At 37.2% G+C, this 13,308-nt stretch overlaps 1 protein-coding gene across 1 annotated transcript in view; it reads left to right on the top strand.

Moving 5' to 3' along the window:
• The window catches only part of ASAH2 (N-acylsphingosine amidohydrolase 2), a gene marked incomplete at both ends in the record, with an annotated part of 87,418 nt that extends 74,345 nt beyond the window's left edge, over nt 1-13,073 (top strand). Inside the window, 3 exons of the mRNA XM_079707819.1 lie at nt 7,839-7,898; nt 10,607-10,695; nt 12,881-13,073. Of these exons, the coding sequence (XP_079563945.1) occupies nt 7,839-7,898; nt 10,607-10,695; nt 12,881-13,073 (342 nt within the window). The remainder of the gene's footprint in view (nt 1-7,838; nt 7,899-10,606; nt 10,696-12,880) is intronic.
• Between the last annotated feature and the right edge of the window lie 235 nt (nt 13,074-13,308).

Genomic DNA, 13,308 nt, shown 5'->3' with positions numbered 1-13,308 from the left:
ATAACGAACCCAAAACAATTAAGAAAATGGGAATAGGAACATACATATCAATAATTACCTTAAATGTAAATGGACTAAAGGCTCCCACCAAAAGACACAGATTGGCTGAATGGATACAAAAACAATACCCATATATATGCTGTCTACAAGAGACCCACTTCAGACCTAGAGACACATACAGATTGAAAGTAAGGGGATGGAAAAAGATATTCCATGCAGATGGAAATCAAAAGAAAGCTGGAGTAGCAATTCTTATATCAGACAAAATAGATTTTAAAATAAAGACTATTAGAAGAGACAAAGAAGGACACTACATAATGATAAAGGGATCGATCCAAGAAGAAGATATAACAATTGTAAATATTTATGCACCCAACATAGGAGCACCTCAATACATAAGGCAAATACTAACAGCCATAAAAGGGGAAATCGACAGTAACACACTCATAGTAGGGGACTTTAACACCCCACTTTCGCCAATGGACAGATCATCCAAAATGAAAATAAATAGGGAAACACAAGCTTTAAATGATACATTAAACAAGATGGACTTAGTTGATATTTATAGGACATTCCATCCAAAAACAACAGAATACACATTTTTCTCAAGCGCTCATGGAACATTCTCCAGGATAGATCATATCATGGGTCACAAATCAAGCCTTGGTAAATTTAAGAAAATTGAAATTATATCAAGTATCTTTTACGACCACAATGCTATGAGACTAGACATCAATTACAGGAAAATATCTGTAAAAAATACAAACACATGGAGGCTAAACAATACACTACTCAATAAGGAAGTGATCACTGAAAAAACCAAAGAGGAAATAAAAAAATACCTAGAAACAAATGACAATGGATACACGATGACCCAAAACCTATGGGACGCAGCAAAAGCAGTTCTAAGGGGGAAGTTTATAGCAATACAATCCCACCTTAAGAAACAGGAAACAACTCGAGTAAACAACCTGACCCTGCACCTAAAGCAATTAGAGAAAGAAGAACAAAAAACCCCCAAAGTTAGCAGAAGGAAAGAAATCATAAAGATCAGATCAGAAATAAATGAAAAAGAAATGAAGGAAACGATAGCACAGATTGATAAAACTAAAAGCTGGTTCTTTGAGAAGATAAACAAAATTGATAAACCATTAGCTAGACTCATCAAGAAAAAAAGGGAGAAGACTCAAATCAATAGAATTAGAAATGAAAAAGGAGAAGTAACAACTGACACTGCAGAAATACAAAAGATCATGAGAGATTACTACAAGCAACTCTATGCCAATAAAACGGACATCCTGGAAGAAATGGACAAATTCTTAGAAATGCACAACCTGCCAAGACTGAATCAGGAAGAAATAGAAAATATGAATAGACCAATCACAAGCACTGAAATTGAAACTGTGATTAAAAATCTTCCAACAAACAAAAGCCCAGGACCAGATGGCTTCACAGGCGAATTCTATCAAACATTTAGAGAAGAGCTAACACCTATCCTTCTCAAACTCTTCCAAAATATAGCAGAGGGAGGAGCACTCCCAAACTCATTCTACGAGGCCACCATCACCTTGATACCAAAACCAGACAAGGATGTCACAAAGAAAGAAAACTACAGGCCAATATCACTGATGAACATAGATGCAAATATCCTCAACAAAATACTAGCAAACAGAATCCAACAGCTCATTAAAAGGATCATACACCATGATCAAGTGGGGTTTATTCCAGGAATGCAAGGATTCTTCAATATACACAAATCAAACAATGTGATACACCATATTAACAAATTGAAGGAGAAAAATCATATGATCATCTCAATAGATGCAGAGAAAGGTTTCGACAAAATTCAACACCCATTTATGATAAAAACCCTGCAGAAAGTAGGCATAGAGGGAACTTTCCTCAACATAATAAAGGCCATATATGACAAACCCACAGCTAACATCATCCTCAATGGTGAAAAACTGAAACCATTTCCACTAAGATCAGGAACAAGACAAGGTTGCCCACTCCCACCACTCTTATTCAACTTAGTTTTGGAAGTTTTAGCCACAGCAATCAGAGAAGAAAAGGAAATAAAAGGAATCGAAATTGGAAAAGAAGAAGTAAAACTGTCACTGTTTGCAGATGACATGATACTATACATAGAGAATCCTAAAGATGCTAACAGAAAATGACTAGAGCTAATCAATGTATTTAGTAAAGTAGCAGGATACAAAATTAATGCACAGAAATCTCTGGCATTCCTGTACACTAATGATGAAAAATCTGAAAATGAAATCAAGAAAACACTCCCATTTACCATTGCAACAAAAAGAATAAAATATCTAGGAATAAACCTACCTAAGGAGACAGAAGACCTGTATGCAGAAAATTATGAGACACTGATGAAAGAAATTAAAGATGATACAAATAGATGGAGAGATATACCATGCTCCTATATTGGAAGAATCAATATTGTGAAAATGACTCTACTACCCAAAGCAATCTACAGATTCAATGCAATCCCTATCAAACTACCACTGGCATTTTTCACAAAACTAGAACAAAAAATTTCAAAATTTGTTTGGAAAAACAAAAGAGCCCGAATAGACAAAGCAATCTTGAGAACTAAAAACGGAGCTGGGGGAATCAGGCTCCCTGACTTCAGACTATACTACAAAGCTACTGTAATCAAGACAGTATGGTACTGGCACAAAGACAGAAAGATAGATCAATGGAACAGGATAGAAAGCCCAGAGATAAACCCACGCACATATGGTCAACTTATCTTTGATAAAGGAGACAGGAATGTACAGTGGAGAAAGGACAGCCTCTTCAATAAGTGGTGCTGGGAAAACTGGACAGGGACATGTAAAAGTATGAGATTAGATCATTCCCTAACACCATACACAAAAATAAGCTCAAAATGGATTAAAGACCTAAATGTAAGGCCAGAAACTATCAAACTCTTAGAGGAAAACATAGGCAGAACACTCTATGACATAAATCACAGCAAGATCCTTTTGGACCCACCTCCTAGAGAAATGGAAATAAAAACAAAGATAAACAAATGGGACCTAATGAAACTTCAAAGCTTTTGCACAGCAAAGGAAACCATAAACAAGACCAAAAGACAACCCTCAGAATGGGAGAAAATATTTGCAAATGAAGCAACTGACAAAGGATTAATCTCCAAAATTTATAAGCAGCTCATGCAGCTCAATAACAAAAAAACAAACAACCCAATCCAAAAATGGGCAGAAGACTTAAATAGGCATTTCTCCAAAGAAGATATACAGACTGCCAACAAACACATGAAAGAATGCTCAACATCATTAATCATCAGAGAAATGTAAATCAAAACTACAATGAGATATCATCTCACACCAGTCAGAATGGCCATCATCAAGAAATCTAGAAACAATAAATGCTGGAGAGGGTGTGGAGAAAAGGGAACACTCTTGCACTGCTGGTGGGAATGTGAAATTGTACAGCCACTATGGAGAACAGTATGGAGGTTCCTTAAAAAACTACAAATAGAACTACCATATGACCCAGCAATCCCACTACTAGGCATATACCGTGAGAAAACCATAATTCAAAAAGAGACAGGTACCAAAATGTTCATTGCAGCTCTATTCACAATAGCCCGGAGCTGGAAACAACCTAAGTGTCCATCATCGGATGAATGGATAAAGAAGATGTAGCACATATATACAATGGAATATTACTCAGCCATAAAAAGAAACGAAACTGAGGTATTTGTAATGAGGTGGATAGGCCTAGAGTCTCTCATACAGTGTGAAGTAAGTCAGAAAGAGAAAGACAAATACCGTATGCTAACAGATATATATGGAATTTAAGGGAAAAAAATGTCATGAAGAACCTCGGAGTAAAAGAGGAATAAAGACACAGACCTACTTGAGAATGTACTTGAAGATATGGGGAGGGGGAAGGGTAAGCTGTGACAAAGCGAAAGAGAGGCATGGACATATATACACTACCAAGCGTAAGGTAGATAGATAGTGGGAAGCAGCCGCAGAGCACAGGGAGATCAGCTTGGTGCTTTGTGACCGCCTGGAAGGTTGGGATAGGGAGAGTGGGAGGGAGGGAGAAGCAAGAGGGAAGAGATGTGGGAACAGATGTATATGTATGACTGACTCACTTTATTATAAAGCAGAAACTAAAAAAAAAAAAAAAAAAAAAAGATCAGTGCAGAAATAAATGAAATCGAAACAAAGAAAACAATAGCAAAGATCAATAAAACTAAAAGCTGGTTCTTTGAGAAGATAAACAAAATTGATAAACGATTAGCCAGACTCATCAAGAAAAAGAGGGAGAGGACTCAAATCAATAAAATTAGAAATGAAAAAGGAGAAGTTACAACAGACACCACAGAAATAAAAAGCATCCTAAAAGAGTACTACGAGCAACTCTATGCCAATAAAATGGACAACCTGGAAGAAATGGACAAATAATTATAGAAGTATAACCTTCCAAGACTGAACCAGGAAGAAATAGAAAATATGAACAGACCAATCACAAGTAATGAAACTATGAATAAAAATCTTCCAAAAAACAAAAGTCCAGGACCAGATGGCTTCACAGGTGAATTCTATCAGACATTTAGAGAAGAGCTAACACCCATCCTCCTCAAACTCCTCCAAAATATTGAAGAGGAAGGAACACTCTCAAACTCATTTTATGAGGCCACCATCATCCTGATATCAAAACCACACAAAAATACTACAAAAAACAAAATTACAGACTGATATCACTCATGAATATAGATGCAAAAATCCTCAACAAAATACTAGCAAACAGAATCCAACAACTCATTAAAAGGATTATACACCATGATCGAGTGGGATTTATCCCAGGGATGCAAGGATTCTTCATTATATGCAAATCAATCAATGTGATACACCATATTAACAAATTGAAGGAGAAACACATTATGATGATCTCAATAGATGCAGAAAAAGATTTTGACAAAATTCAACAACCATTTATGATAAAAACTCTACAGAAAGTGGGCATAGAGAGAACCACCTCAACATAATAAAGGCCATATATGACAAGCCCACAGCAAACATCATTCTCAATGGTGAAAAACTGAAAGCATTTCCTCTAAGATCAAGAACAAGAGAAGGATGTCCACTCTCACCACTGTTATTCAACATAGATTTGGAATTCCTAGCTATGGCAATCAGAGAAGAAGAAGAAATAAAAGGAATACAAATTGGAAAAGAAGAAGTAAAACTGCCACTGTTCGCAGATGACATTATACTATACTTAGGGAATCCTAAAGATGCCACCAGAAAACTACTGGAGCTAATCAATGCATTTGGTAAAGTTGCAGGATACAAAATTAATGCACAGAAATCTCTTGCATTCCTATACACTAATGATGAAAAATCTGAAAGAGAAATCAAGGAAACACTCCCATTTACCATTGCAACAAAAAGAATAAAATACCTAGGAATAAACCTACCTAGGGAGACAAATGACCTGTATGCAGAAAACTATAAGACACTGATGAAAGAAATTAAAGATGATACCAAAAGATGGAGAGATATACCATGTTCTTGGATTGGAAGAATCAATATTGTGAAAATGACTCTACTACCCAAAGCAGTCTACAGATTCAATGCAATCCCTATCAAATTACCAATGGCATTTTTTACAGAACTGGAACAAAAAGTCTTAAAATTTGTATGGAGCACAAAAGACCCCAAATAGCAAAAGCAGTCTTGAGGGAAAAAAACAGAGCTGGAGGAATCAGACTCACTTACTTCAGACTATACTACAAAGCTACAGTAATCAACACAATATGGTACTGGCACAAAAACAGAAATACAGATCATTGGAACAGGATAGAAAGCCCAAAGATGTACCCATGCACCTATGGTCAACTAATCTGTGACAAAGGAGGTAAGGATATACAATGGAGAAAAGACAGTCTCTTCAATAAGTGGTGCTGGGACAACTGGACAGCTACATGTAAAAGAATTAAATTAGAACACTCCCTAACACCATACACAAAAAGAAACTCAGAATGGATTAGAAACCTAAATGTAAGACTGGACACTATAGGGGCTTCCCTGGTGGCGCAGTGGTTGAGAGTCCGCCTGCTGATGCAGGGGACGCGGGTTCGTGCCCCGGTCCGGGAAGATCCCGCATGCCGCGGAGCGGCTGGGCCCGTGAGCCATGGCCGCTGGGCCTGCGCATCCGGAGCCTGTGCTCTGCAACGGGAGAGGCCACAGCAGTGAGAGGCCCGCGTACAGAAAAAAAAAAAAAAAAAAAAAAAAAAAAAAAGACTGGACACTATAAAACTCTTAGAGAAAAACAGGAAGAACACTCTTTGATGTAAATCACAGCAAGATCTTTTTTTGACCCACCTCCTAGTGTAATGGAAATAAAAACAAAAATAAACAAATGGGACCTAATGAAACTTCAAAGCTTTTGCACAGCAAAGGAAACCATAAACAAGACAAAAAGACAACCCTCAGAATGGGAGAAAATATTTGCCAACGAATCAACGGACAAAGGATTAATCTCCAAAATATATACACAGCTCATGCAGCTTAATATTAAAAAACAACAACCCAATCCAAAAATGGGCAGAAGACCTAAATAGACATTTCTCCAAAGAAGACATACAGATGACCAAGAAGCACATGAAAAGCTGCTCAACATCACTAATTATTAGAGAAATGCAAATCAAAACTATAATGTGGTATCACTTCACACCAGTTAGAATGGGATCATCAGAAAATCGACAAACAACAAATGCTGGAGAGGGTCTGGAGAAAAGGGAACCCTCTGGCACTCTTAGTGGGAGTGCAAATTGATACAGCCACTATGGAGAACAGTATGGAGGTTCCTTAAAAAACTAAAAATAGAATTACCATATGACCCAGCAATCCCACTACTGGGCATATACCTAGAGAAAACCATAATTCAAAAAGACACATGCACTCCAGTATTCATTGCAGCAATATTTACAATAGGCAGGTCATGGAAGCAACCTAAATGCCCATCGACAGATGAATGGATGAAGAAGATGTAGTACATACCTACAATGGAGTATTACTCAGTCATGCAAATGGACGAAATTGGGTCATTTGTAGAGGCATGGATGGATATAGATACTGTCATACAGAGTGAAGTAAGTCAGAAAGAGAAAAACAAATATTGTATATTAACGCATATATGTGGAATCTAGAAACATGGTACAGATGAACCGGTTTGCAGGGCAGAAATTGAGACACAGATGTAGAGAAGAAACATATGGCCACCAATGGGGGAAAGCGGTGGGGCGGGGGGTGGGTGGTGGTGTGATGAATTGGGAGATTGGGATTGACATGTATACACTGATGTATATAAAATAGATGACTAATAAGAACCTGCTGTATAAAAAAAAGAATAACAACAACAACAACAAAAAAGTACAAGTCATCCATGGAAAATTTTGGCTTTCTTTATTTAGTTCAGTCCATTTCCTGATGTGTATGGGAGGGAGATGTAAGAAGATATCCAAGGCTGAAGAAGCCATTTTAATGTGCTGTCACTAATTTGAACTATAGCTCTGTATCTTCATCTATATCTGAATCTACCAAAAGCAAATTCATTGGCTCCAAATTCTGAAGTAATTTGTTGCCCCCAAATTCCTGTGTCCCTTGTTAGAAGTGTATTTTCTCTAATATTCTCAGAAGACAACTCACTTGATTAAATAGAATACAATCTCTACAGGTACCCAAACTCCTAGAAGCATTTCATAAATAATGGCCTAAATATGGGCATGGCAAAAAATACTTTTTTTTACAAGTCATAAAATGAGTTTTTATTTTCAGGGAGAAGTTGTTGAAGTTACATTTGTAGGTGCTAACCCGAAGAATTCAGCAGAGAACCACGTAAGCATCCATGATTCTTTTTACAAATTTAAGTCCACTTTTTAGCCTTTCATTTACTTAAGTATCCCTATGGAGCTTAACAGAATAAAGGTAAAATGTTCCAACTTGCTTTTCATCTTATTTTGTAGGTGTGAGAAAATTTTCAGTGGGAACAGTTAACGTAGAGTTGAGTCTGGGAAAAACACCCACAGGAAACATTTAACTGGTTCTACTTAGGATCACATATAGCACAATGTATAGAGAATGGCATTGTCTCTTGAGATGATGTAGATTTGAATACAGTTCCTATTTCCATATTCCAATTTTAAAACTCTGTTGAATTTGGTAAAATAATCCTAGGGCCAGTGTGACGTGTATCTTTGGCTCCTCTCTTCTCCTGCACTCCTGACTCTGGTCCTGCCTCTACTGTTGTGGAATGATCATGGATCCCTGGGTGGACGCTCTACTGGTTTGGAGCCCTGGCCCATGCACTTTACTTTTTCTTGCATTGGCCATTTCCCTAGTTTTTGCTACTGGCACTAATATGGTATTTATTTATTAATCTTGAAAAATAACACAAGATATACAGATCCCATGTAAAAACAGACAGTATAGAAGTTCTTAAAATAGAATGTGAAAATACCTCTCTTTTCATAAACATTTTTAGAGGTAATCACTGTTGACAGTTTGTTACATATCATTTCATAGTTTTTTGTTTTTGTCATATGTATTTATATATGTATATATGATAAAGTATATAGAATATATCTATGAATAAAGTAAAGTAATTTTACTCCTCCGTAACTTCCTTGGAATGTTCATATGACTACACAAGCAATAACCAGACACATTCTAGTTGTAAAAATTCAAACAACAAAGAAATATTTAAAGGAAAAAGAAAGTGGGTTTATAAAAGTGATTTCAAGGTCAGATTTTTTAACAGGGCGGAGAATGCATTCACTTTATCTATGAGTCGTTCTTCCCAGAGCCCACTGTCACTTATAATCCAAAATACCTTTCTTCCAAATGAGCCTTCCCATCTCTGTTTATTAAAATATGGTTATTCCTTTGATAAAAATTGTGACAATATGACATTTTCAAATATGATATTGGGGAAATTTTTTCTACTGCTTGGGTAGTCAACATGCAGCTGTTTGAAATAACTTTCTAGGCAGTCAAGTCATGCCAGAATATTTACATGTTTACAACATTACTTTCTAAAGATATTAAAGTGTTGTAGCAAGACAGCAGGATTAGCTGTAATCTGACATCCTTAGGGTAGAGAAATACTATAATCATTATTGCCATGGAGAAACAGGAGACTAAACTGCTTAAAGTGCTATAATGAGAATAGAATTAATTTCTAAGAATGTTTTGGGACTTGGCATAATACAATTTCTGGTGCCCTTTATTATTAGTAATCATCACTTCCTCACCACTATTTATTGAATGCTTACTCTTTGCAGGTACGAGGCTAAAGTTTTACATACATCATCACATGAATCTAATTTAATCCTCCCTACTGCCCAATGAGTTATGTTTTATTATCCCTGTTTTACAGGTGAATAAACGGAGGCTTAGAGAGATTAAGTAACTTGTATGAACTAATTGTGTATCTGGAAAAGATTAAGGTTGGGAGGTGGGGAAAGGATGGTCACATAGTTCACACATTCAGCATCCTAGCCTTGTCCTCTGGTCTGCACTCTAGACCTATACACTGGGTCCTACTCCACCCTATCTCCTACTCCATTGAAGGCCTTCCCAGTGTCACTCTGCCCTAAATGGCCATGAACAGTTCTCTTTGAGAGTCACTGTGGTTATGAAAACATTTTTTTTATTGAATATAATCCATTAGGTGAGTAATTGAAGAATTTTAAATAATCCCATGGCCCAGCTATAAGTAGGTGATCCATTCAGCATTTATTTGAACACTTGTAAATTACAGGGCTGTGATGGATAAAGGTAAATTAGACACAAGTCCTGCCCTTAAGGACCATAATCTAAAGATTTTTAAGGAAAATTGGAGATTTATGGCCTTTGTATCTTTTAATTTATTATGTTATTTAAATATATGCTTTATTTGAAGCTGAATTTTTGGCCTAAAACATATTACTATAAACCGATGTGGAAATTTTTATTTTCTACTGGGAAAATAAAATCTGCTTATGATGTGGGTTTCTAGGAATCCACTATGACAAAATATAAGGGTCGCTTTTAGCACCCTAGGAGTAGGAAGATTTATGCATCCTTTTCAATTCTTTCACTAAGGCAGTATATTTACTAATAATTCACTTACCTGGAGATGAAAAGATGAGGAAATTTTCCCATTTTCCCTCCTAAATCTTGAGGTGAATAGAGAAGGTCTTGGAATACAGATCAGTAAACATGTCTTGAAACTGTTTGCTGCCTTTTCTAAATCTTGTTTTATTTTGTCTCTTCTTCTCCCTAATTTCCAAAATTTGCTCTCAGCTCTAAAATTATGCTTCATTCAGTTTTCTAAAGAAAAGCTGTGCTTTTTAATAGACTGAATGAATTAACATTCTGAAGATATTACATAGAATGTTAAGAGGAACACCTAAGGATTTGGATGAAATTCTAATACACGTTCATATCAGATATTGGGAGGTTAGCAATGGTCAACAAAGGGGAGTATGGGGTATGTACAATGTACAAACACGTTTCTTCTGTGACTATACAGTGTCTGATCAGTTATATTAATTGCATTTCAGACCCATCAGACCTTCCTCACTGTGGAGAAATATGAGAACACATCAGCAACATGGAAGATAATGCATAATGATGCCTCCTGGGAGACTCGGTGAGCACGTTTATTGAATATTTTGTCTTTCAAACCCTGAAAAGAGTTGGTTAGTAATGCAGAGAAGACAAATGGGAAGACTGGCTCAGTACATGATATTAATGATACCAAATTCCCAAAGAGACTTCTGGCCATGTTTAGTTGATTTATTAGATTTCATTTTGATCCTCTTTTTCAACAAAACAATATGGTGTGTGCTTCTGTAAGATTAGATGCAAATGAGGTTATGACCTCCATTCTTTTTTTTTTTTTTTTTTTTGCGGTACGTGGGCCTCTCACTGTTGTGGCCTCTCCCGTTGCGGAGCACAGGCTCCAGACGCGCAGGCTCAGCGGCCATGGCTCACGGGCCCAGCCGCTCCGCGGCATGTGGGATCCTCGCGGACCAGGGCACGAACCTGCGTCCCTTGCATTGGCAGGCAGACTCTCAACCACTGCACCACCAGGGAAGCCCTGACCTCCATTCTTATAAACATCTGTTAGTTTTGTCTTTTTCCATGGTCACAGACATTACCCCAAGAGCTGGCTAGCCTTCCTGCAAAGTGGTTGAAAGGGGTGCTGGGTGAAGGTGTTGAGATGGCTCTGTAGAGGCCAGCATTCCTTCTGGGAAAATAACGCATCTATACCTACCATGTATTGCATGTTTGTATATGGTCAATGATTCTTCATTTGAATTACTAAAACACAAGAAGCTTGAGAGTTTAATACTGACCCAAGGAGGAAAGGAATGTGTTTATGGAGTTCCCTCAGAGAAACATCTCTCTGTGCTTTTTGTTATGAAATACCTGAGCTGGATAGATAATGTGAAGATTTGAAAATATATTTGAAATAAGAAAATGTTTCCGTTCCTAACTCTCTAAATTTCATACCACAGGACAGTAGCATGGACATGGGCAAAAGTTTTGGCAATTTGTGTCTAATTCAAATCACTTCAAGCTAAGTGATTATTTGTATGTTGGTTTGGTTCCCATGGTTAACTGAAAATAGAGATTTGACCTTGTTGTGGCCTATTTGATAGCCATTCAAAAATATGGGCATAATTTTTCTTCTGATCTTTAGGACTCTAGGGTATAGGTAATCTTTAAACAAGTAATACATACATATTTATTGTTAAAATAAGGTTATACAGATGACAGAAAAGAATGATTTGTTTTCAAGAGCCCACAATCAGAATAGCAGTCAACACAGAGGATATGTGTAGTCTTCAGCCTTGTTCAACAGCAGCAGTATCACCAGCTATTTACTGAAAGCACTGGACCTGTCACTGAGGAAACATAGGATGCTGAGCATACCCTCTCTGCCCAGGGTATTTACCCTCCACATAACTGAGAATATCAGTTAGTTAGCCCATGGTACCTTGCTGTATCTAGAAGAGTAGCTGAACTTCCTGCCATGGTCTACAAGGACCAACGTGATCTGACTCCATCTGTTTCTATTATCTCAGCCACTCTTCTACAGTTCACTCTGCCCTGATCCTACTCACCTGTGTCCTGTTCCTTGGCTGTACCAAGTTTACTCCTGCTTCAGACACTGCATTCTCTCTTCCTTATTCCTAGAATATTCTTTCTCTAGATGTGTGTGGGTTCAGTTTAAATGACATCTCCTTAGGGCTACCTCTGTCTTACTTTCTTCATTTCACTTATAAATTTTAAAATTATTTGTTGGTTTACTTGTTTATTGCTTTCTTCCTATCCTTGCCCTAGTAGAACATAGACTCCATGAAACTCTGGACCACGTCTGTCTCACTCACTATGGTATTCTCAGTACCTCCAGCATAGAGTCCGGCACTAATGAGCTAATGAAATATATATTTTGAACAAATGAATCTAGATTCAAAAAGAAGTGTCAAGTTGAAGCAGAGGATGGCAAGGGCTAAAAGGATGCTATAGCAGTTTTAAAGCAGGGGACATCCTGTGTTCTGAATATCAGGTGAGGCTACCTAGGATGGATAGAATTTAAGTAGCTAGGTAGAACAAATGAAGATATTTCTACAAATGGCTGTTTCTTAAAGGTCTGCTTCTAGGAAGTATTCACTGTTTTGTTCATTGCTATACTCTCAATATTTAGCATAGTGCCTTGCTTATGGTAGGTACTCCCTTCCTATTCATTTAATGAATAATCATACACTTTTCTAATCACACATTTTTAAGAGTAAAATTGGGTTTGTTTGTTTGTTTCCTACCAACAGTTTCTATTGGCACAAGGGATTACACGGTCATAGCAATGCAACAATACAATGGCATATTCCACATACTGCCCAACCTGGAACCTACAGAATAAGATACTTTGGACACAATCGGAAGAAGGACTTTCTCAAGCCCGCTGTCATACTTTCGTTTGAAAGCACTCCCTCCACTTTTGATGTTGTAACTACTTGGTGAAAAGTTGACAAAGATAAAAAAGTTGATATAGAGCAGCTGTACTGTGTATGATTTAAATAATCGATTTCATGTGAATGTAACCTATTATGATGACTTCAATAGTTGTCCTTGTTTGGGGACAGATAGTTTACTGCTAATGGGACAGGTGTGTGTCTGTCTGTCTGTCTGTGAGAGAGAGATGTGTGTATGTGTCCCATTTACCTTTGCTCTAGTAGATTTTACATCATGGTCTGCT

This window comes from Hyperoodon ampullatus (assembly GCF_949752795.1).
Source record: "Hyperoodon ampullatus genome assembly, chromosome: 1".
Taxonomy (NCBI): domain Eukaryota; kingdom Metazoa; phylum Chordata; class Mammalia; order Artiodactyla; family Ziphiidae; genus Hyperoodon; species Hyperoodon ampullatus.
The sequence above is the reverse complement of the archived record's forward strand: the minus strand, read 5'-3'. Positions and strand labels throughout refer to the sequence as shown.